The sequence below is a fragment of the Callithrix jacchus genome, chromosome 7 (genome assembly GCF_049354715.1).
Source record: "Callithrix jacchus isolate 240 chromosome 7, calJac240_pri, whole genome shotgun sequence".
NCBI lineage: Eukaryota > Metazoa > Chordata > Mammalia > Primates > Cebidae > Callithrix > Callithrix jacchus.
Window position 1 is genome coordinate 107541230 of NC_133508.1, and position 26784 is coordinate 107568013.

Consider the following 26784-nt stretch of genomic DNA (forward strand, 5'->3'; position numbering starts at 1 on the left):
GAGCAGCCAGGAGGCTAATGTGCCTGCAGCCAAATGAAAGAGGGGAAGATGAGCAGGCGCTGAGGTCAGAGGGGAAATAGGCTGCCAGATCAGGTGGGGATTAGGCTGAGAAGACTTCAGCTTTTACTCTGGATGAGATGGAAAGCCAATGGAAGGGCATAACCAGAGTAATACTATAACTTGAGTTTTAGCAGATGTAGTGAGAATATAATACAGGGTGACAAGAGTGAAGCAGGTGGGCTCTAGAAGGAGCAGCCAGAGAGGGAAAAAGAAAACCAAGAGTCTATCAAAGAAGTCAGAGGAAATTTGTTCACTGAGCCAAGGACTTCAAAATAAGAAAAGTCAAATCTTGAAGATATTAAGATAAAAACGGAAAAGTTCCTGCTAGATTTAACAATAAGGATCAATAAGAAATAAAGAGGAAGAGAGAATCTGTAATGACTAAGAAAGCGAGTATGCTTTTCATTTTCAAACAATTACAGATTCGCAAGCAATTTTAAGAAATAATACAGTCCAGGCATAGTGGTTTATGCCTGTAATCCCAGCACTTTGGGAGGTCAAGGTGGGCAAACCACTTGAGCTCAGGAGTTTGAGACCAGCCTGGGCAACAAAATGAGACTCCATTTCTACAACAAATACAAAAACTAACTGGGTGTGGTGGCTCATGTCTGTGGTCCCAGCTACTAGGGAGGCTGAGGTGGGAGGATGGCTTGAGGCTAGGAGGCAGAAGTTGCGTGAGCCAAGATCATGCCACTGCATTCTAGCCTAGGCAAGAGTCAGACCCTATCTCCAAAAACAACAAAACAGAAAGAAAGAATACAGAAAGATTTCCTGTAGCCTTTATCCAATTCTATCCAATTTCCCCAATGGTAACATCTTACAAATAATACAATATCAAAGTCAGGATATTGATAGTACAGGAACACATGTCCTCATGTTGGATCCTATGATGTTGCCCTTTCATAGCCACATTGCTTCTCTTATACCTCACCCTTTCCTTAGTCCCTGGTATCTACTCAACTGTTCACTGCCATGTGTTTTTTAATTTGAAAACTTTATATAAATGGAATCATACTGTATAAAATTTTGGGGATTGGCTTCTTTCTACTCAGTATAATTCTCAGGCGATTCATCTACGTTGTTTCATGTACTAACAGTTCATTCTTTTTATTGGTGAATAGTATATTCCATGGTATAGGTACACCATTGTTAATTTACGTGTTGAAAATTGTAGTTTTGGGCTATTACATATAAAGCTGATATAAGCTGATTCAAAAGAAACATTTGTGTGTGTGAATGTACTCTTCATTTGTCAGGTCTAAATGCTTAGGAGTGCAACAGCTTCTACAAGGCAAGCATCACCTAATATGTTCCATCACAGAACAGATTCTTTATCATAGCTCTCAAGAAACCAACCCTGCTGACACCTTGATCTTGGAAGCTAGCCTCCAGAACTGTGAGACAACAAATTTCTGTTGTTTAAGTAACTCAGTTTGTGGTAGTTTGTTATGGCAGCCCTAGCAAACTAAAACAGCTATTGTAGCTTCTCTGCCTTTCCTCCAAATTTTAAAATAATCTTGCGTATGTCTATAAAAATATCTTGCTGGAATTTTGATAGGAATTGTGTTAAACTGACAGGTTTCCTATTTCAAGTCTTCCAATCCATGAACATGGTAAATCTCTCCATTTGTTCGAATTTTATTTCTTTCAACAGTGTTGTGTTGTTTTCACCATACAAATCCTGTACGTGTTTTATGTACGTGATATATACCTAAGTATTTGTTTTCCTTTTTTTTTTGTGATTGCAAATGGCATTTAATTTTGGTGTCTATGTATTGAATGCTAGTATATAGAAACACTATTTTTTTTAAACATTTAACTCATATCCTATAACCCCGATAAAATCACTTATTAATTCTAGGTTTTGTTTTTGGTTTTTGTAGAATCTTTGGGATCCTCTACCTATAGAATCATGTCATTTGCAATTATGGAAGGTTTTATTTCTTTCTGTGCTTAATGCCTTTTATTTCTTTTATTTCCTTGTTGTATTTATTATCCATTTGATTCCTGCAAGGTCTACAGTGCTTTCATTTCATTCTGTTTATCAGTAATTTGTGTCTCTTGTTTTTATCAGTCTTTCTACAAACTTATAGAGTACTGAACTTTTCAAAGAATCAATCCTTTGTTTCATTGACTTTATTGATTTTCCATTTTCTATTTCACTGATTTCTACATTCTATTATTTCTTTCCTTATGATTGGTTTGGGTTTATTTTGCCCTGTTTTCCCTAAGTTCTTGAAACAGAAGCTTAAATTATTGAGATTGATCTCTTTTCTTAAAGTATGCATTTAGTGCTATAAATTTCCCTCTCAGCACTACTTCAGCTATGTTCCACAAATTTTGATGTGTTGCAATTTCATTTTCATTCAGTTCAATTTGTTGTTTTATTCCTTTTAGACTTCCCTTTGAAATATAGATTATTTAGAAGAGTGCTCTTTAGGTTTCCAAGTTTTGGAGATTCTCTTGTTATTTTCCTAATATTAATTTTTTTCTTTTCTTTCTTTTTTTTTTTTTTTGAAACAGTTTCACTCTTGTTGCCCAGGTTGGAGTGCAATGGTATGATCTAGGTTCACTGCAACATTCACCTCCCGGGTTCAAGAGATTCTCCTGCCTCAGTCTCCTGAATAGCTGGGATTACAGGCACCCACCAACACACACAGCTAATTTTTGTGTTTTTAGTAAAGATGGGGTTTCACCATGTTTGGGCAGTCTGGTCTCGAACGCCTGACCTCAGGTGATCCACCTACCTCAGCCTCCTAAAGTGCTGGGATTATAGGCGTAAGCCACCATGCCTGGCCCCTAATTTTAATTTCTAGTTTAATTCCATTGTAGTCAGAGAAGACACTCAGTATGATTTTTGGTTCTTTTATATATATTCAGGTTTGTTTATATCTAATATGTTCTACCTTGGTATATGTTCCATAGGCACTTGAATTGTGTATTCTGCTGGTGTTGGGTGTAGTAGTCTATAAATGCCAAGTAAATACTTTGGCTTAGGATGATGTTGATTGTTCTACATCCTTGCAAATTTTCTGTCTGTTGTTATATCAACCCTTGAGAGAAGAGTGTTGAATCTCCAGTTACAATTGTGGATCTATTTTTCCTTTCCATTCTTTCAATTTTTGTTTCACCTATCTTGCAACTGTTATTTGGTGTATATACATTTAGAATGGTTACATCTTCTTCATGGATTGACCCTTTTATCATTATATAATGTCTCTCTCTGTCTCTAATAAGTTTCTTTGCTCTGAAATCTTCCTTAATTTTAATATAACCAGTCCTATTTTCCTTCTATTAATGTTTGCATGATATATCTTTTTCTACCCTTTCACTTCTAATCTGCCAACATCATTGTATTCTGAGTGAGTTTCTTGAAAATAGCATACAGTTGGATTATGATTTTGTTTTGTTTTTATTGAAATAATCTTGCTCTGATGCCCAGGCTGGAGTGCAGTGGCATGATCTTGGCTCACTGCTATTTCTACTTCATAGGTTCAAGCAATTCTCCCACCTCAGCCTCCCAAATAGCTGGGATTACAGGCATGTGCCACTATGCCTAAATTTTTTTTTTTTTTTTTTAGTAGAGCCAGTTTTGCCATGTTGGCCAGGTTGGTCTTGAACTCCTGACCTTAAGTGTCCTGCCTGCCTTGGTCTCCCAAAGTGCTGGGATTATAGAGATAAGCCACTGCACCCAGCCTGGATCATGTTTTTTAATCCACTTTACCTATCAGTGTCTTTCAATTGGTATATTTAGACCATTTATATCTAATGGAATTATTAATATGTTAGGGCTTAGGTCTGCTATTTTATTTTTTGTTTTCCATTCATTCTCTGTTATTATTTCTGTTTTCTTTTTCTTGCCATCCTTAGGTTAGCTATTTTTTAGAATTTCATTGCAATTTAACTATGGTGTTTTTGAGTTACCTCTTTGTACAGCTTTTATAGTGGCTCCTCTAGGTATACATTTCTGTGTGTGTGTGTGTGTATTTGTATGTGTATAAACTTATCACAATTTCCTGGTGTCATAATTTTACCAATTCAAATGAAGTAAACTTATCTCCCTTCATGTCCCTATACCTCCCCCTGTCCACCGCCCATTTAAAATATAATTGAAAATAGAAAGTAAGAATACACAGATAAAAGTAGGCTTTCAAATGGCTTGGCTGTGAAAAGCAAAGTTAAGGCAAGTGCTGGTAGAGTTACAGGGATTTTTTTTTTTTTTTCAGTTTCTTGTTTGATTTTAAAAGTGGAGAGACCTGAGCAAGCCTAACAACTGAGAGGAAAAATGCAGTAGAAAGAGGTAGAAGGAAAATAAGGAATATGAAGTGACTGGTACAGCTAGCTTTTTAAAAAAAGAGCTGGGAGGAGAATCGATGCATAATACAAATGAAGACATTACTCAAGCTAAGAGGAAGGCCACCACTTCTAGTGAGATAGGAAGATGAAAGAAAAGGTTGGGCTTGGGGCAGAAAAGTCTGCATGTAGGGTTGGAAGTAGTGAGGGTGGTCTCATTTCTGATACTCTCTTCTTGTATCAAAGGAAGTAAAAATCATCTGCACTTAGGTTGCAGGAGAAAGTGATGGGGGATGATGAAGATTTGATTAAAGAGGGTTAAATTTGGTCTTTGAGCAAAATGAGAGAAGAAGCCAATCAGAGAAAAGACCATTCATAATCAGCACTTAAAGTTCTGGCTGATTTTGAAAACATGTAATTGTGTTAACAATAATTTCCAAATGTTTATAATTTGTCCCAATTGTATTTTTTATCCTAAATGTAGAAAGAGAAATGATGAAAGATTAAACATACCCAGGAATGAACTTTTACAGGGGTGGTTCAAAAGAAGGATATACAAAACAGAACTAGCTAACAAATATCCCAAAACTTTAAGTACACAAGCAAAAGATTATTCCTTGTTAAAAATGTAGTTCTACATCAAAGAAATGCCTGCAAAAAAAAGGACTGCAGATATTTTTTCCTTCCATATACTGAAAATACTTCCTTTGCATAAAAATAAATGTATTGTGGGGTGTGATTTGGGTTTAGAATTTAAAAATAGATGTGAATACAGAGATAGTTTGAAATTCTCATCTATTCAACTCCTGTTCTCTATTCTGGTTTGCCATGGGTCTCTTAAAAGTACCTAGAAGGAAGTCTAAAACTTGAAATATTTTCCTTACCATAGAAAGTGGCAGTGGAGTTTCAAACTTCTGCAGCAATGCTAAACCTGCAGATAAGACCCCCTTATGGCTATGACACACAGGGCTGAAGTGCATTAGTTTTCTAACCATTTCTGCCTAAGATCTTACCACTGATTTATCCAAGTATACACTGGGTTCCTAGTGCTTTTGAATTGCAAAGGGCAACTTGAGTGACATTTTGAAAATCATTTATTTAAAAGTGATTTTTAATCTAGAAAATGTTTATTTCCAAGTGTGCAAAATTATGAAGGTCAGGTTTAATGCTTAGCAATGAAAACATTTTGGCCTAAGTATTCTAAGATGTGGTTTTTAAAATATTGAATAAAACAAGATATATCTGAAGAATTATGGCACTCATTAAATACTGAGTGGTTGAATTGATGGATAGTTTTAAAGGATTTCCTGAAGCTTGAATTAATACTAAATCTAAAAGTAAACATCCAAAACACCTTTCAATAGTCTCTTCTTCCTTGGTCCCTGATATGTTAGAAAGAAATATTGCATGCAGAAATGAGTGTACTGTTTCTTTTTCTTTTTTTTTTTGAGACGGAGTTTCACTCTTGTTACCCAGGCTGGAGTGCAATGGCGCGATCTCGGCTCACCGCAACCTCTGCCTCCTGGGTTCGGGCAATTCTCCCGCCTCAGCCTCCTGAGTAGCTGGGATTACAGGCACACGCCACCATGCCCAGCTAATTTTTTGTATTTGTAGTAGAGATGGGGTTTCACCATGTTGACCAGGATGGTCTCGATCTCTTGACCTTGTGATCCACCCGCCTCAGCCTCCCAAAGTGCTGGGATTACAGGCTTGAGCCACCACACCCAGCTGAGTGTACTGTTTCTAAAGATCATTGCTTAAGATGAAATTAAACATTTGCTGCTGAAAAATAAACTGTTTGAATATTACTTTATCCACCAATAGTGACTGTTGACTCCAGAAACATTCTCACTATGCAGAAACTCAAAGCATGGCTGCAAATCTGGGCTAATCTCCATTCTCCCCATTTCACATGAAAAACATTATTACATTGCACCATTAGTTCACCCACTTTTCTTGTATGACATAGTTTTATATCCCTTACATTTAATTTAAATCAAGTAGAATCAGAATTCTCATCAGGCACTTCAAATATTTGACAAAACATAAATAAATATCAATGCATATAATTACTGAAAACTTTACAAAAACGTAAGCAACTTGAAAATCTATATTCCTTTAAAACAGCAGCCCCCAACCTTTTGGGCAGCAGGGATCAGTTTCATGGAAGATAATCTTTCAACAGACTGGTGGCGGTTGGGAGAGGCTTTGAAATGAAACTGTTCCATCTCAGATCAGACATTAGATTTCATAAGAAGCGTGTAACCTAGAGTCCTCACATGTGCAGTTCACAATAAGGGTTCGTGCTCTTCGAAAAATCTAGTGCCGCTACTGATCTGACAGAAGGTGGAGTTCAGTTGGTAATGCTCCCTAGCCTGCCACTCAGCTCACCTTCTGCTGTGCAACCCGTTCATAAAAGGCCAAGAACCAGTAGAGGTGTTGGGGACCCCTGCTTTAAAACAAATTGTTTATTAAATATTAATAAACTGCTCTATATTCTTAATGGACACTAAAATTACATCTATATTTTTCTCTTACCTAATTTTACAGGAAAGCCTGGAGGAAGCTTCATCTGAACAAATTCTCTAAGCTTGTTAAAGTGCTTGAAGGGAGCTATTACTTCTAAAACATTCAATAATCTGAAAAATGGAAGAAGAAAGAAATGTTTTCATTGTTCAAATTGCTTTGTGTCCTTATGCTTTTTAACTACATGCTTCAAACTTAGACAGTAGTATTGACGTCCACATATTGAGGATGAGTAAATTACACACTGTCTTCCTCCTTTTTTATTCTTTTTACTCTATAATGGTTTATAACTTTTGATTGTACAGCCATAATTTTCACAATTGTTTGATTTTAGGTCCGTATTTAAATGGTCTCAAAGCTAATAACTAGACTCACTGTTTGGGTGGCTGATTTCCACTGTCAATTTACTGTATGTGTAAAAGGCTCTTTCTAATGTGCTTTATATTCCTTGATTTAGTGGATATTTGACAAATGAGTGCCTATCTTTATATTTAAAGGGAAATTTGACTCACATAAAATTTCAGGATATATTATCATTCCCTCTGAACCATAATTTCATAGTATCTCTTAGCATTCTGTATCATACTAGTTATTATGCTGTAATTTCTTTCATCTTTTGGTTGGATGGATTTCCTTTTTAAGTAGTAGTATTTTTCTTTCAAAAATGCCCCATGACTGCTACATTTCTTGAATTCTTTTGCATTTCAGAATATCTTCAGTTGCCTCCATACATAAATGAAAGTTAGACATACTAACAGATCACAGTTTTGTTACCTCAATAAAATAAAGATATGTCAAAAAATGTAAGGCCAGGCTGATTTTACCCCTTTTCTACCTGGATGCCTTTGGATTCTTTATCAACAACTGAAGCCCAATAGTTTAATCAGGACAGATTTGTTACTAATCATTCCGTATCAATTTTTCTTGGAACCTAATGTCTGTCATCCTAGAGCTTTAGTTCTTCATCACAGAAAAATTTTCTTCTGTCTATTTTGAATATTATTTTCGTTATACTTGGAGGCTTCCTATTTCAGTAAAAGAATTAACCAAGAGCTGTCAAAATTTAATTTTCAGTTATATCTATTCTATTCATTGTTTCTAGTGTATTTGTTTTGTAATAGTGCCGTTTAGTGCTCAATTTATTTCCTCAGCTTTGCAATCTCCTTGGCATTTCATTTTACTGTCTACATTCTCATCTTAAAATGACTTACTTTACTGATTCTGTGTTCTTTCTTGTTTTCTATGGCACTTATAGGTAATTTTTTTCTGTTTTTTTTTTTGTTTTTTTTTTTTACCATTTAGAACAAATTCTTTATCTGGCATTTGTATGCCGTGTTCCTTATTTCATTTTCTTTTACAAGAGTAGTGGTTATAACTGCCACATTTTATAAATTCTAAGGCACTCACTTTTCTTACATAATATATCTGAAATTAGGATAACTCCTAAAATTGATGGCATCTTAATATTAGCTGCAGTTTTCTTCTTTATTAGTAACTAAAATATAAAACTGGTGCATCTTTGGCCAAGTATGGTGGCCTATGCCTGTAATCCCAGCACTATGGGAGGGCCAAGTGGACAGATTACCTGAGGTCAGAAATTTGCAATCAGCCTGCCCAACATGGTGAACCCCATCTCCACTAAAAATACAAAAATTATCCAGGCATGGTAGTGCATGCCTGTAGTCTCAGTTACTTGGGAGGCTGAGGTCGGAGGATCACTTGAACCTGGGAGGCAGAGGTTACAGTGAGCTGTGATTGCACCACTGCACTCCAGCCTGGGCAACATAATGAGACTCTGTCTTAAATAAATGAATAAATAAATAAAATAAAATAAAACTGGTGCATCGTTGAGTCAACTGGGTTCTAGATACGACAAATTATGGCAGATCTGTATGTGTGGCTAACTCTCCACATTTTCTGGGACTTAACTCTCTCACATAACTTGAGGGCTGTACAGAACATTCTATCTACTTTTCTAAAGCCTAGATATGGGGAAAGCTCAGTTATATACATACTTTAAAAAAAAGTATGCACCCTGCTCTCTTCTCCAATAATTTTTTAAAAATGAACTAGGCCATTAAAAAAAAATTAACCCATTAGGCCAGAATTGAAAGGAAAGAAACGAATTGCCTGGTGCTTCAACTCATCACCTCCCTCCCACTTTAGTGAGGAGCCTAAAACTATAGTTGTATCAGAGTCAGCTCTTGCTACCCATCTCTCATTTCAGCCATCTCTCCAAATTGAATATTTTTAAAAAGAAGCATCCAATGAGTACAGGTTTGAAAGGATATATTCAATATGTTTACTATAATTGTTGAAAATGGTGACAAACTACAAATAACAAAAATGTTTATCAGTAGGTGAATGATAAACGACAGTATATCAACTCTACAAAATACCAAAAAAAGAATAAATAGACGAAAATATAATCACTGTAAAACTTCAAGATACACTTTTTTTTTGAGACGGATTCTGCTCTGTCACTCAGGCTGGAGTACAGTGGCATAATCTCAGCTCACTGCAACCTCCACCTCCTGGGTTCAAGCTATTCTGCTGCCTTAGCCTCCCTAGTAGCTGGGATTATAGGTGCATGCCACCACATCCGGCTAATTTTTGTAAATTTAGTAAAGACAGGGTTTCACCATGTTGGCCAAGCAGATCTCAAACTTCTGACCTCAGGTGATCCACCTGTCTTGGCCTTCCAAAGTGCTGGGATTACAGGTGTGAACCACCGTGTCCAGCCAAGATACACTCACTTTTATGAAAACAAGGAGCACACAGAACAAAACATGGACTATTACCCCATTTCTCTTTTTAAAACATGCAAAAACACAGATAACTCTAGACAAAAATACACCAAACAGTCATTAACTATTGATGTGTTAAAATTTCACATTTTATTCTATAGATTTCCATATTTTCTATTAAAAAAAAAAAAGCATGCATTCATGTATTACTTTTATAATTTAAATAAACTATTCAAAAATTTATCTGGTGAAAGTAATAAAAATCAATACTTTTGCAAACCAGAAAATTTCTAGAAGAGTGCACACACTATCAAGGCAATGGCTATTTGCTTTTCATTTCAAAGGACTCAAATGCACCACTGGAATGCAAATATTATTACAGTCTTTAGGGTTTAATAGCTTCTTTCATAAACATTTATAATTAGTAACAAACTTACAACTCTATCCCTAAGGGAAATTCCTGGCTCATGGCTATCGTCGCTTTAAATGTTTTCTTACTCTCTTTGCACACCAATTCTCTACCCAGATGAGGAGCTCTAAAATGGAAGAAAAAAAAAGTTAGGAAACTTTTCCATAGTCTATCATCTTCCTAAGAAGAATCTTCGTCTTTCAATAACATTCATTAATATTTCAGTTTGTCTTACTCTGTCTATAGAAATAAAACTATGCTAAAAGGGAATAAGATGCATATAAGAAATAAGGCAAGAGTAATTAAAAAAAATAGCCAAGAGTAAAAGTTCAGAAATTATCAGATCTAAATTTCACACTGAATATAATTTTAATAATCACTAATTTTAGGAATAAAGAAAATCATTAGTAAAAAAAGTTTAAAGGTATCATTGTATATATTTAAAGTTACTTATTTAATTCAATCTTCTTTACTCTGCATTGATCAATAAGAAATACTGTGAAGAATAAGGAATTCTATATTAACTACTGTCAACAGAAAATGATCAACTTAGCATAAAGATTTAGTTGGCTTTTATTCGCAACTCTAGCACAGGCCAATACCTAATTCTGTAAAACAGATTAAGTGTTCCAATAAGCTGCACAGAGGAGGTTAGCTTTATAGACTGTAAAGGGCTGAGGCAGAAACAGTGGGGAAAAAAGGTGATCTGGTTATTTCAAAGTTGCTTTCCTTGTATGATTAAAAAAACAGAAGCTTCTTTACTATGCTGACTCAGGTTGACTGGAATGTCCTTTTTTATCTTTTTAAACTGGCCCATTTCAAAGTTCAGTTTAATTACGTAGTACTTTGCAGAAGTAACTACATTCTGGTTTGGTATGGTCTCCTGCATGCAGGAGGCTAATCTAATATAATAATCCTCTCATAAATTTTGTTTAACACTATAAAATATTAAGGTCAGGCTCAGTGGCTCATGGCTATAATCCCAGCCTTTGGGAGGCTGAGGTAGGTGGATCACTTGAGCCCATGAGTTCAAGATCAGCCTGGCCAACAGGGTAAAACCTTATCTCTACTAAAAACACAAAAATTAGCTAGGCGTGATGGCGCACACCTGTAATCACAGCTTAAAAAAAAAACTACAAAATATTAGGATGGAAACACCTTGGAGAATTTAGAAAAATATAACAAACCTTTCAATAAGAAAAAAAAAATAATTACAACTTCTTCCTAAACAGGAGCGGGAAAGTAATATTTTATTGCCCACCAAAAGAAAATAATGGTTGGCCACAATAAATGTTTTATTTATCCATTTATTAAAAATAAACCCTTTATTCATTCATCATTCTTTTAGTCAATAAATATAAACTGAGTAGGAGCTCTGTGCTAGGCACTTTACTAAGTGTTAGTAATATTGCATCAGCAAAGGTCCTATGGAAGGATGGTGAGAAGTAGTCTAGCACAGTTTGAAACTAAAGGATAATGACAGGTGAGGATCTTGGAAAGGCAAAGAGAAGAGAAATAATGAATGGCCTTGCACACTATGCTAAAAAATCAGGATAATCACAAAATACAAAAGCTCATCATACAATGGGAAATCTCAAATGAGCAGCTGTACTTCGCAATTTCCTACATATCTTTCCTTAGAACAGTGTCCTTTAGTTTTTTAGGTGTGTATAAACTGACAGAAGGGACACAGAAAGAAAGATCTACAACTATTTGCAAAGAGTGTACGTAATATGAGACACTTTGCCTTTATCATACTTAATCCATATTTTTAAAAGGTAAAATAATTGCTTCAGTCAAAAATATACCAATAATTCTCTCTCCAAACTAATTTTACACCTAAATATTCATATATTCAGCTTTTACAAATTATTCTTTCTAAAAACCAAATGATACATAAACAAGAAAAAACTTACTTTCCATTTTCAGCAGATATATATTCTTCCCATGTAATAGTGTTCTGAGGAGGAGGTGTCAGAGACTGTCTTCGAACCGGCTGCCAAAAAAAGAAAAAAAGAAAGAAAGTGGGGTGGGGGAGAAAGAAAAATGTTATTTTTTAAATATAAGATTACAAGATATAGTACACTATTAAAACTAACAATCTATTTAATCTCTTTAATATAATACTTGAAAAGGTTCCTTCCAAGATAGCGCCACGGTGGTTGGCTCTATTGGTAATATTTATTATTAATTTTTTTCTAAATCCCCAAAAGACAAAAATATCAAAGTAATAACACCCATTCATTCAATGTTTCAATCATCTAAAATGTCCCTGGCATTATACTAGCCACTGAACACAGGAACTACAGAGAAGTGTAAAAACTAACTCTAGGCCAGGCACGGTGGCTCACGCCTGTAATCCCAGAACTTTACGAGGCTGAGGTGGGTGGATCACGATGCTGGGAGTTCAAGACCAGCCTGGCCGAGATGGTGAAACCCCATCTCTACTAAAACTAAAAATACAAATAAATTAGCCAGGCATGGTGGCGGGTGCCTGTAATCCCACCTACTCGGGAGGCTGAGGCAGAGAACTGCTTGAACCCAGGAGACAGAGGTTGCAGTGAACCGAGATCAAGCCACTGCACTTCAGCCCGGTCAACAGAGTGAGACTCCATCTCAAAAAAAAAAAAAGAACTCTGACTTGAAGGCATTGGAAAGAAAAAAAAGAAACAGGCATAAGAAGTAAACCAGAAATATAAAATAGCATATTATTAAAGGCCAAATGAGGTTATAGAAAATAGAAAAGATATCCGAAAAGACAGCAATCTTCTAATGAGGTTATAGAAAATAGAAAAGATATCCGAAAAGACAGCAATCTTCTGTGGGCAATAATCAAGACTATCTTATTGGACTTCAGATTTAAAACAGAAAGAATTAAAGGTAAAAAACACAAGTAGACTGATTTAAACTCAGAAGGGAAGTTCAAAACAGAGATAATAGATAGTAAAAATTGCAAAGGTCAGATTTTAAAGCTTTCACCTTATCTTTGCTAAATATCAATTTCAATCACTGTAAGATGAACTGGCAACAAGGAACTAAATTCTAGAGTAGAAGTGGAAATTGGACATTCTTGGGCCAGATGCACTGGCTCATGCCTGTAATCCCAACACTTTGGGAGGCAAAGACAGGAGGATCACTTGAGCCCATGAGTTTGAGACCAGCCTAGGCAACATAATGAGGCTGTCTTTAAAAAAAAAAAGAAAAAGAAAAAGAAAATTAGCTGAGTGTGGTGGTGCATGCCTGTGTTCCCAGCTGCTTATAAAGCTGAGGCAGGAGGATCACTTGAACCCAGGAGGTTGAGGCTGCAGTGAGCCATGATTACACTACTGCACTCCAGCCTGGGTAACAGAGTAAGACCCTGACTCATAGGATAAAAAAAAAAAGAACTAGATGAGTGTGGTGGCTCGTGCTTGTACTCCTAGCACTTTAGGAGGCAAAGGCAGATGGATCACTTGAGGTCAGAGGTTCAAGACCAGCCTAGCCAATATGGTGAAACCCCATCTCTACTAAAAATACAAAAATTAGCCAGGCATAGCGGCACGCAGCTATTTGAGAAGCTGAGGCAAGAGAATCACTTAAACCCAAGAGGCAGAGATTGCAGTGACCCAAGATCATGCCATTGCACTCCAGCCTGGGCATCAGAGTGGGGCGGGGTGGGGGTAAGAACTCACTAAAAAAAAAATTTCAATTCCTAAGGAAAACCTAACAGGACTATGGAGCAAAAAGACAATACGTGAAAGACTAATATACATAAAAAGATGATAATAACATTGAGAGGATCTCATTCAATATATGTGGTTTACATATAATTAATGTAACATGCTAATGAGCCAAATATTAGAGTGTTAAAATCAAGGATTGTTAAGACACAAAACTGAGTTAGAATCCCAGATCTGATACCTGGTCGTTGTGTGAATTTGGGCAAGTTACTTTCTATTATATCAACCTAACTCACATGCAAAATGAGAATTGGGTTACTAACTCATTGTTAATTAACGGAGATAACACACACAAAAAGCTTAGTGCAGGCTAGGTCTGGTGGCTCGTAACTATAATTAATCCTGGCATTTTGGGAGGCCAAGGCAGGTTGATCGCTTGAGCTCAGGAGTTCAATATTAGCCTGCACAACATGGCAAAACCCCATCTCTACAAAAAAATAAAAATAAAAGGAACCAGGTGTGGTGGTGCACACCTGTGGTCCCAGCTACTTGAAGGGCTGAGGTGGGAGGACTGCTTGAGCCCAGGACGTGGAGGCTGCAGTGAGCTGAGATCATGCCACTGCACACTAGTCTGTATGACAGAGCAAGACACTGTCTCAAAAAAAGAAAATAAATAAATAAAAAGAGAGAGAAGCAGTAAATGGAGGAAAACCTTTTTTTCTGTCCTCCCTGTTTTCTGCCTAACTATAGAATATAAATTTTGCTTCACTGGCAATAACTCTATACCCTTACTGGGCCAGAGACAGCACCAGTGAAATCTGCAAACAAATCTTTCCTGTTCTTGGAAACCTAAATCACTTTCCTTTGTCCTGTCATTTTTCTACAAATTTATTGTTCTTTGTCAAAGATGGTATATAAGTGAATAAGCAGAGTTCTAAGCCACTGTTTTGAGTTAGTTTATTGTTATTGTTGTTGTTTTATTTTTTGAGATATAGTCTCATTCTGTTACCCAGGCTGGAGTGCAGTGGTATGATCTCAGTTCATTGCAACCTCTGCCTTCCAGGTGCAAGCAATTTTTCTGCCTCAGACTCCTGAGTTGGGATTACAGGTGTGCATCACAATGCCTGGCTAATTTTTCTATTTTTAATAGAGATGGGGTTTTGCCATGTTGACAGGGCTGGTCTCAAAATCCTGGCCTCAAGTGATCCACCTGACTCAGCATTCCAGAGTGGTGGTATTACAGGTGTGAGCCACCATGTCCGGTCCTTGAGTTACTTTTCCTTGAGGTTTCTTGTGTGGTGTATGGCACGGATTAATAAATTTGTTTGTTTTCTCTTGTAAACCTGTCTTTTGATATGAGAATCCATTTCAACTAAGAACTAAGTTTGGAAGAGGTAAAGTTTAGCTTCCCCTACAATCTAATGGAGGCCAAAAGGAAAGACTGTTTCAATATGACACTGCAGAGACTTAGAGGAGAAAGAAGCCTGAAAAAAGGCCATAAATTTTGTTGGTTAGAAGTTATTGATGATCTCTGAATAGCAGCAGAGGGATGTGGAAAGAAAGGAAAAAGGAAACAGATTTTTTTGAGTATCAGGCAAGATGAAAGACCATATTCTTTCCTTGAGAAGCTTACAAAGAAAAACAAAAAGTAAATAGTTACAATTGACGGTGACAGGGGCTATGATATAATTGAGGGTGACTGGGGCTACAGAATGACATAAATTTGCACAGAAGGGGTTTATGACAGACTGGGGTAACGAACAGATGTGGACTGGTGACTTCTGAGTTGAGGAGTCTAAAAGAGAAAAACGGAACTGGTTGAAGGAACTGGGGAAAGGAGAATGTTGAGAGAAAGCATGATATACTCGGAAACTGCAAGTGCAGTGCGTCTAGTTGTATACATTAAGTTAAGTGTTAAGTGGCCAGGAACAGAAGAGAAAAAGTAGCCTGAAAGGGTTTTACATACAAAGTAGATAATCTTTTACTCAGGAAGCAATGGACAAATATTTTTGAGCAATACCATATAGTCGTTAAAACACCAATTGTGGAGCCAGAGTGATCCAATTCTGGCTTCAACAATGACTAGCTAACTTCGAACAAATTATTCAACCTCTTTTGCCTCAGTTCAGTAAACTATATAACCTCAGAGGGTTTAATGTGATGCTAAAAATGGGCTGTTAAATGTGAATTGCTTTAAAAAGTTTCTCACACATAGCAAGTACTCTATACATTTTAGTTATTGAGCACAACCATTACATGATTCCATCTATTTCAGTGTGATTACTCTGGTGGCAGTGTATTTAGGAAGCCAGTAATCCAAATGAGAAATGTAAGGGCATGCTGTTCAAAAATGTAAGGACAGAAAATAGACTAAATAGACTCAAGAAATCCTTAGGATTTTGTAATTGATGAGATATAGAGATAAGAGGAAAGCTAAGAAGTCTAAGAAGAAATTTCAGGTTTCTGGCTGGGATAAATACAGAGATAATGGTGGCACCACCTAAGAAAAGAAGAAGGAGGAAAGAAAGCATGATCAGATTTAGACATACTAAATTTTAGACATTTATGTTTATTCAAGCAGAGGTAGGCAAAAGCACTATAGATCTGGTGATGTGAAGGAAGAATATAGTTAAAGGCATATCTCATCATGAGATATAGAGATAGATTATCTCTATATCTCATCAATTACAAAATCCTAAGGATTTCTTGAGTCTATTTAGTCTATTTTCTGTCCTTACATTTTTGAACAGCATGCCCTTACATTTCTCATTTGGATTACTGGCTTCCTAAATCTGGGTGACAGTTAACCAGTGTTTATGTACTCACTGATGAGATGTCAGAGATTGTTAGTTGTCTCCCCAATATCTATTCTCCCATTAGTCTTTGTAAAAGAACCTCTCTTCCAAATTTTTGGATGAGCATATGAACTCCTAGAATAGACTTCTTTTCTAGTCATCTTTGCAGCTAGGTGTTATCATGTGACCAATTTTTTTTTGAGACAGTCTTGCTCTGTCACCTACACTGGAGTGCAGTAGCTCAATCACACCTAACTGCAGCCATGACCTCCTGGACTCAAGTGATTCTCCCGTCCCAGCCTCCCGAGGAGTTGGAACTACAGGTACATACCACCATGTCCATCTTATTTTTAAATCTGTTTTAGACACAGAGTCTCACTATGTTGCCCAGGATGGTCTTGAACTCCTGAGCTCAACCCATCCTCCCACCTTGGCCTAGTATTACAGGCAAAGTGCTAGTATTACAGGCATGAGTCACCATGCTTGGGCCCATGTGACTAAATTCTAATCAGTGGGATATGAACAGAGTGATGTGTACAACTTCTGAATGGGTTCTCAAACAGAAGAGGTAGGCCTTCTTCTTTCTGATTAGCACTTTGGGAAGCTGAGGCACGCGGATCACCTGAGGTCAGGAGTTCAACACCAGTCTGGCCCATATAGTGAAACCCTGTATTTACTAACTACTCGGGAGGCTGAGGCAAGAGAATTGCTTGGACCCAGAAGGCAGAAGCTGCAGTAATCTGAGGTCACACCATTTCACTCCAGCATAAGCGACAGAGGGAGTATCTGTCTCAAAAAGAAATAAATAAATAAAAGAATTACTATTCCTCCTGGCTGGAATATGAAACTGGTAACAAATCATCTTATACCACATGGATGAAGGTCACGGCCTAGGAATGGCAGAGAAGACAAAAGAAAAAAAGCTATGTCTGAGGTTAACTAACAGAGCAGAGAAAAACTACACAAACTCATATTTTTACATGAGAGAAAAAGAATCTTTCTAGTTTAAGTCACTGTTGAGATCTCACTAGTTTGGGATTTCTCATAAGCAGCCAAACTTATAACCAATACTAAATTCCAAATGTACAGTGGGATATAATATATAATATTGTGACATGTAGCAATAGCTTATCAGTAGAATGAAAAAGCTTAAAAAGCTTGTTTAATGACCCTTACAAATGCTGTGGTAAAACATTAGATAAAATAGTATCTAGTGATATGCTAGAAAGCAGAGAGATATGCATGAATAGAACCTTTACTTTTAGGGGAAACAGTTGGAAAAGTTTAAGATTGCTGCTCCAAACAAGAACCACAGCAAAGAATAATCCCATATACACCCAAATCTCTATTAATATTTTTAATATTATATATATATAACATTTTCATGGTAAAGACACATTTGTCACATGATTAGATAATGTGGCAAGTCACATCATTATATTTTTTTCAGGCAATAACTTTCCCAAATAAGTTTCTACTATTTCCAAATAAATTCTCTCTAAACAATATATTATACATTCCCCATCTTAGTAAAGACTGTAATCATATAGTTTAATCTTTTACTGAGCAATTTATCTCATCACTATAAATATCAATTATCATATTCTAAAAATGTGTTTTCTAGTTTAAGTTTATTCTAATTAGTCCTTTTTTTTTGTTTCAAGGAACCCCAAATAGATTCAAAGTCCCTTATTATATACTGACACTTCTAGTTGAATCCTTCAGTGCCTCCTCTATACTGATGCCATGGCTATCTAATGAAACAGGAAGACATAAAGATTGTTACAGGATGCCAGGTAACTCTTTAATGTTATTTAGCCAAATCAATCGGCTCTGTAATTGAAATGCCTTCAAGCCTTTCCTTCGTAATTAAATTTAAAACTTCTGATGACTGTTTTCCTTGAAGCATATAGGAAATACTTTATTTCTACGTTTGTTATTAGTCTGATATTTCCAAAAGTTTAAGATATTCATATATTTTATTATGTATTCCTATTTAGATTTTTAAATAACGAAAAAATCCATAATGATGAATGGGCTTAACTCAATATTCTGAACATATAGTTGGCAAGCAGTAAGTGCTTTTACCAATGACTCTGTCTAAGGTATGAATGGAACATTGCTCCTTACTCCAATGATAACTGGTCACAACAAGGGTCTAAGAATACAGGAGTAAGTATCCATGACTTAAGAATTTCTGAGCACTTAAATTTTGCTATCAAAAATTTTGTCAAAAATAAATGCTAAATACTAAAACCACATCTGGGAAGGAAGAAAAAGAGGCACAGTAAAAGTAGTCAAATGGCAAATAATTCCTCCTAAATACTACCTATAAGCCATTTCTTGCAGAAATTGAAATAAATATTTGGTTGGGGGTGGGGGACAAAAAGAAACCCAAATTTATAATAATGCATATAAACTCATTCAAAAAAAAAGTAGGCATTTAAGAATTGAAATTCTATTAAAACATGACTTTAAAATGTAATATTTTCAGGTCTTTTGAAAAAATAAGAAATCATATATATATCTTCTAGGTTTTTGAAACTTTTAACAATGCTCCAAAGACAATAAAACATATTTTTACTATTATGTGCTCTACTAGTTTTTACTACATTTACCAATAACACATCCCAGGATTATTTCTTAAGGTTTTCCCCACTCTTTCCCAACTTCAACTTCCCATCATTCTGAAAAAATTGCTAAGACATGTTAACGCCTGGATATACAGAAAGAAGAAACTATAACAGAAACAGACTAAGAAGCAAAACACTTAGAGCAAGAACAGGCCTGCAGTCAGGTCCCTAAAATAGAAGCCCATCTTTGCTTCTCTATCTTTGTAACCTCAGACAAATTAACTTATTTAAACATCAATTTCTTTTCTATAAAATGGGCAACAGCACTCACCTCTTTAGGTCATTATAATAACTAAACCAGATAATATACAGAAAGTACTTAGTACAAAGCCCATGCTAACAACTCCAATGTTTTAAGCCAATGTCAATAAGAAAGAAAACTTTGTTGAGATGTATATGAATTCTGTTGTCGTTGTTGTTTTCTTTTTTTAGCCAGCTTCAAAAGACATTCAATAAATTTGGTTTTTAACCCATAGAAGCTGAATTTGAGTTTGTGGCACTCAACTCAAATTAGGCCACTGGAGAATCCTTCATTACTCTCTGATAAAATATGATGCTTTCCACACAACTGTCACTAATTAAATACATCTGACTTACCTACAATTCACCATGACTAGAAAATTAATATAGCATATGTCTATTTCTATACTTGATTTGTTCTTATACTGTCAGCGGTGACCTCAAAAGCATCAATTTTCAATACTGATTTATAATGTCTTTTTTTTTTCTGAGATGGAGTCTCACTCTGTTGCCCAGGCTGGAGTGCAGCGGCATGATGTCAGCTAACTGGAACCTCTGTTTCCTGGGTTCAAGCAATTCTCCTGCCTCAGCCTCCCAGGTAGCTAGGATTGCAGGCACCCACCACCACATCCACTAATTTTATTGGTATGTTTAGTAGACATGGGATTTCACCATGTTAGCCAGGCTGGTCTCGAACTCCTGACCTCAAATGATCCAGCCACCTGAGCCTCACAAAGTGCTGGGATTACAGGTGTGAGGCAACACACACAGCTATAATGTCTTTTAACACTTTAAATTTTTAAATCTAACTCACCATTAAAATGAGAATGTCTCTTGAATTTATTTGTAAGTTCTTTCCTCTTTGATCCCATAGTGTTTAACCTCACATTAAATGATAGAGTTAAACTTTTTTTTTTTTTGAGACAGTCTCACTCTGTCACCTAGGTTGGAGTAGAGTGGCACTATCTTGGCTTACTGCAACCTCCACCTCCCAGGCTCAAGCAATTCTGCCTCAGCCTCTCGAGTAGTTGAGATTACAGTGCGCCACCCACCACGCCCAGCTAATTTTTGTATTTTCAGTAGAGGCAAGGTTTCGCCATGTTGGCTAGGCTGGTATTGAACTCCTGACTTCAAGTGATCCTCCTGCTGCCACTGAGCCGGCCAAGTTAAACTTATATATAACCTTTTTTATTTTTTTTTGAGACAGAGCGTTGCTCTGGCACCCAGGCTGGGGTGCAATGACAGGATCTCAGCAACCTCTGCCTCCTGGATTCAAGCAATTCTCCTACCTCAGCCGCCGCCATGCCTAGCTAATTTGTTTTGTATTTTCAGTAGAGATGGGATTTCACTGTGTTAGCCAGGATGGTCTTGATCTCCTGATCTCCTGATCTGCCCGCTTCAGCCTCCCAAAGTGCTAGGATTACAGGTGTGAGCCACTGTGCCCGGCCATATATACCTTTCTTAAAAAGCTTGTTATGCAGGCTTAAAAGAACTACACTCCTAAAATTGTAAAAAAAATGCATACAAATATTTTTCTTCTTTAATGTCCACTGTTGAATACATATAAACTGGTAACAGTTCCATGCTGCTTTCCTGGTGTTAAATTCTGTGTCTAAGAGAAAAACAACATACACCTACCAATATCTTTTTATAATTAGACCTATCAATTCTATTTTGTTGTTCTTGCATCCTATACCTTACCTAATTAAACCAAATCAAATTACACATATTAATAAATATCTGATAGAATTATTATATTTTCTTTAAATTTCTTCTAAAAAGATTTGTGATTGAACTCTGAAAAAATTCTCAAATGCAACTCTTCAATTCTTCCTAATCAAAAGTCCAAATGATTATGTAATGCCCTTCTTTGTCCCTTTTGATATTTGCTGGTTTAAAGTCTAATTTATCAGAGACTAGGATTGCAATTCCTGGTTTTTTTTGCTCTCCATTTTCTTTGTAAATCTTCCTCCATCCCTTTATTTTGAGCCTATGTGTGTCCTCGCATGTGAGATGGGTTTCCCTACTATAGCACACCTAAGGGTTTTGACTTTTTATCCAATTTGTCAGTCTGTGTCTTTGGACTGGGGCATTTAGCCCATTTACATTTAAGATTAATATTGTTATGTGTGAATTTGATCCTGCCATTTTAATTCTAGCTGGTGGTTTTGCCCATCAGTTGATGCAGTTTCTTCATTGTGTCGATGCTCTTTACCATTTGGTACATTTTTGGAAGTGGCGGTACTGGTTGCTCCTTTCTATGTTTAGTACTTCTTTCAGAAGCTCTTGTAAGGCAGGCCTGGTGGTGACGAACGGAAATCATAACAAACAGTCTCTCAGACCACTGTGCAATCAAATTAGAACTCAGGGTTTGGAAACAAACTCTAGATCGCACAACTTCATGGAAACTGAACAACTGGCTCTTGAATGTTGACTGGATAAATAATGAAATGAAGGCAGAAATAAAGATATTCTTTGAAACTAATGAGAATGAATACACAACATACCAGAATCTCTGATACACATTTAAAGTAGTGTCTAGAGGGAAATTTATAGCAATAAATGCCCATATGAGAAGCAAGGAAAGATCTAAAATTGACATCCTATCCTCAAAATTGAAAGAGCGAGAGGAGCAAGATAAAAAAAAAACTCAAAGGCTAGCAGAAGACAAGAAATAACTAACATCAGAGCAGAACTGAAGGAGATAGTAACACAAAAAACCCTTCAAAAAAATAATCCTGGAGCTGGTTTTTTGAAAAGATCAATGAAATAGACCACTAGCCAGATTAATAAAAAAGAAAAGAGAGAAGAATCAAATAGATGCAATAAAAACAATAAAGGGAATATCACCACCAATTCCACAGAAATACAAACTACCATCAGAGATTAGTAGAAACAACTCGATGCACATAAACCAGTAAACCGGGAGGAAATGGATAAATTCCTAAACACTTGCACCCTCCCAAGCCTAAACAAAGAAGAAGTCGAAACGCTGAATAGACCAATAACAAGGTCTGAAGTTGAGGCAGCAATAAACAGCCTTCCAACCAAAAACAGCCCAGAACCAGATGGGTTAACAACCAAATTCTACCAGACATACAAAGAGGAGCTAGTACCACTCCTTCTGAAACTATTCCAAACAATCCAAAAAGAGGGAATCATTCCCAAATCATTTTATGAGACTAATATCATCCTGATACCAAAACCCGGCAGAGACTCAACAAAAAAAAGAAAACTTCAGGCCAATATCCATGATGAACATAGATGCAAAAATATTCAATAAAATACAGGCAAACAGATTGCAACAGCACATCAAAAAGCTTATCCATCATGATTAAGTAGGCTTCATCCCAAGGATGCAAGGCTGGTTCAACATACGCCAGTCTATAAACGTAATTCACCACATAAACAGAACCAAAGATAAAAACCACATGATTATCTCAATAGATACAGAGAAGACCTTCAACAATCCTTTATGCTAAAAACTCTCAATAAACTAGATATCAATAGAATGCATAGCAAAATAATAAAGCTATTTAGGACAAACCCACAGCCAATATCATACTAAATGGGAAAAACTGGAAGCATTCCCTTAGAAATATGGCACTAGACAAGGATGCCCTCTCTCATCACTCCTATTCAATATAGTATTGGAAGTTCTAGCCACAGCAAATAGACAAGAAAAAGAAATAAAGGGCATTCAGTTAGGAAAGGAGGAAGTCAAATTTTCTCTATTTGCAGATGACATGATTATGTATTTAGAAGACCCCATCATCTCAGCCCAAAAACTCCTTAAACTGATAAGCAACTTCAGCAAAGTCTCAGGATACAAAATCAATGTGGAGAAATCACAAGCATTGCTATATACCAATAACAGACTTAAAGAGAGTCAAATCAAGAACCAATTGCCATTCACAATTGCTACAAAGAGAATACCTAGGACTACAACTAACAAAGAATGTAAAGGACCTCTTCAAGTAGAACTACAAACCACTGCTCAAGGAAATAAGAGAGGACACAAACAGACAAAAAAACATTCCATGCTCATGGTTAGGAAGAATCAATGTTGTAAAAATGCCCTACTGCCCAAAGTCATTTATAGACTCAATGCTATCCCCATCAAGCTACCAATGACCCTCTTCACAGAACTGGAAAAACCACCTTAAACTTCATAAGGAACCAAAAGAGAGCCCACATAGCCAAGACAATCCTAAGCAAAAAGAACAATGCTAGAGGCATCACACTATCTGACTTCAAACTATACTACAAGGCTACAGTAATCAAAACAGCATGGTACTGGTACCAAAACAGAGATATAGACCAATGGAACAGAACAGTGGCCTCAGAGGCAATGCCACATATCTACAACCATGTGATATCTGACAAATCTGACAAACACAAGCAACAGGGAAAGGATTTCCTGTTTAATAAATAGTGTTGGGAAAAGTAGCTAGCCATATGCAGAAAGCAGAAACTGGACCCCTTCCTGACACCTTACACTAAAATTAACTCCAGATGGATTAAAGACTTAAACATAAGCCCTAAAACCATAAAAGCCCTATAATAAAACCTAGGCAAAACCATTCAGGACATAGGCATAGGCAAGGACTTCATAACTAAAACACCAAAAGCATTGGCAACAAAAGCCAAAATAGACAAATGGGATCTAATTAACCTCCAGAGCTTCTGTACAGCAAAAGAAATAATCATTAGAGTGAACTGGCAACCAAGAGAATGGGAAAAAATTTTTGCAATCTACTCATCTGACAAATGGCTAATATCTAGAATCTACAAAGAACTAAAACAGATTTACAAGAAAAAAAAAACCCATTCAAAAGTGGGCAAAGGATATGGACAGACATTTTTCAAAAGAAGACAGATTTGAGGCCAACAAACATATGAACAAATGCTCATCATCACTGGTCATTAGAGAAATGCAAATCAAAACCACATTGAGATACCACCTCACACCAGTTAGAATGGCGATCACTAAAAAATCTAAAAACAACGGATGCTGGAGAGGATGTGGAGAAATAGAACCACTTTTACACTGTCGGTGGGAGTGTAAATTAGTTTAACCATTGTGGAAGACAGTGTGGCAATTTCTCAAGGATCCAGAAATAGAAATTCCATTTGACCTAGCAATCCCATTACTGGGTATATAATCCAAAGGATTATAAACCCTTCTATTATAAAGACACATGCACACATATGTTCATTGCTGCACTGTTTATAACAGCAAAGACCTGGAACCAACCAAAATACCCATCGATGATAGATTGGACAAGGAAAATGTGGCACATCTACACCATGGAATATTATGCAGTCATAAAAAACGATGAGTTTGTGCCCTTTGTAGGGTCATGGATGAATCTGAAAACCATCATTCTCAGCAAACTGACATAAGAACAGAAAAACACCGCATGTTCTCACTCATAGGTGGGTGTTGAACAATGAGAGAACATGGACACAGGGAGGGGAGCATCACACACTGGGGTCTGTTGGGAAGGAATAGGGGAGGAACAACATGGGGTAGGGAAGTTGGGGAGGGATAACATGGGGAGAAATGCCAGCGATAGGTGACGGGAGGATGGAGGCAGCAAACCACATTGCCATGAATATACCTATGCAACAGTCCTGCATGATCTGCACATGTACCCCAGAACCTAAAGTGTAATAAAAATAAATAAATAAAGAAGTTGTAAAATGACCAATCTAATAAATATACTCCTAGTATTGATCTATGTCCTTCAATAAACAGATTGGAGCTCTGGACAAAAAAAAAAAAAAAAAGTCTACACAACATATAACAAGGCACATTTTCTTTATTCTAAAATTATTAAAAATATAATCTTAAAAGGATTACTGTGCTGACAAACAACACAACCATCATTCTTAGTAATTCTTAAATAAATGACTTAAGTCAGGTTGAAAAATAATAATTTTTTAAAATAAATAATGTTAGTACAAAAACGTCCCTTCCATAATCAGGACAAAGGCATATGCACCTGCTCATACCATTTTTATTCACTATTATACTGGTGTTACTTTCCAGTGCAGTAATGTAAGAAAAGCAAATAAAAGGAATACTGGTAAGAAAAAAGTAGAACTATCTTTATTATCTGATGACATGAGCATTTGTAGAAAATCCTAAGTAATATACAAAAGACTATAGAATAGGCAGGGTGTGGGGCTCACATCTGTAATCCCAGCACTTTGGGAGGCCGAGAGGGGTGGATCACCTGAGGTCAGGAGTTCTAGACCAGCCTGGCCAACGTGGAGAAAACCCGTCTCTACTAAACATACAAAAACTAGCCAGTTGTGGTGGTGGGTGCCTGTAATCTCAGCTACTCTGGAGGCTGAGGCAGGAGAATCACTTGAACCTGGGAGGCAGAGTTGCAGTCAGCAGAGATCATGCCACTGCACTCTAGCCTAGGGGATAGAATGAGACTCTGTCTCCAAAAAAATTTAAAAAAATAAAAAAAAAATAAAAAGACCATGGAATATATAAATACAGAAATATAAAAATCCTTTGGGAAGCCGAGGCGGGCAGATCACCGAGGTCAGGACTTCGAGACCAGCATGGCTAACATGGGGAAACCCTATTTCTACTAAAAATACAAAAAACTAACCAGGCGTGATGGTGCGTGCCTGTAATCCCAGCTACTTGGGAGATCATGTACTCCCAGCTACTTGGGAGATCAACCAAGAGGCAGAGGTTTCAGTGAGCCAAGATCATGCCATTGCACTCCAGCTTGGGCAACAAGAGTGAGACTTTGTCTCACACACAACAAAAAGAAATATAAAAATCACATTTAGGCTAGGCACAGTGGCTCATGCCTATAATTCCAGCACTTTGGGAGGTCAAGGCGGGCAGAACACAAGGTCAGGAGTTCGAGACCAGCCTGGCCAACATAGTGAAAGCACGATGAAACCCCATCTCTACTAAAAATATAAAAATTAGCCGGGGTAGTCCCAGCTACTTAAGAGGCTGAGGCAGAATGGCTTGAACCTGGGAAGCAGAGGGTGCAGTGAGCTGAGACCACACCATTACACTCCAGCCTGGGTGACAGAGTAAGACTCCAACGCACACACACACACACACACAAAATCACATTATTTCTATATATGAAAAACAAACAACTAGGAAATAAAATTTAAGGATAATCTTTTATGACAGCCTCAAAAATATTAAAAATTTACAAGGTAAATTTAATAAAATGTGTAAGATTTGTACACTGAACACTTCTGAGAGAAATTATAGAGAACATAAATAAATGAAGAGATACACCATGTTCATCAAACAGAAGATTCAATATTGTTAAGATATAAAGCCTCCCCAAATTGATCTGTAGATTCAACACCATCCCTATACAAATCTCAGCAGGCAATACAATGAAGAGGAACAGACTTCTCAAAAAA

At 36.6% G+C, this 26784-nt stretch overlaps 1 protein-coding gene across 4 annotated transcripts in view; it reads right to left on the reverse strand.

Annotated features, from left to right (window-relative positions):
• The window catches only part of ANKRD13C (ankyrin repeat domain 13C), a 105937-nt gene that overhangs the window by 4400 nt on the left and 74753 nt on the right, over window positions 1-26784 (reverse strand). For 3 of the 4 annotated variants that reach the window (XM_078332235.1, XM_035251874.3, XM_002750953.6), the window contains 3 exons: window positions 11952-12031; window positions 10064-10162; window positions 6892-6992 (listed from right to left, as the gene is read on the reverse strand). In XM_078332235.1, the coding sequence (XP_078188361.1) occupies window positions 6892-6992; window positions 10064-10162; window positions 11952-12031 (280 nt within the window). The remainder of the gene's footprint in view (window positions 1-6891; window positions 6993-10063; window positions 10163-11951; window positions 12032-26784) is intronic. The other variant, XM_009001475.4, reaches the window with a different exon arrangement.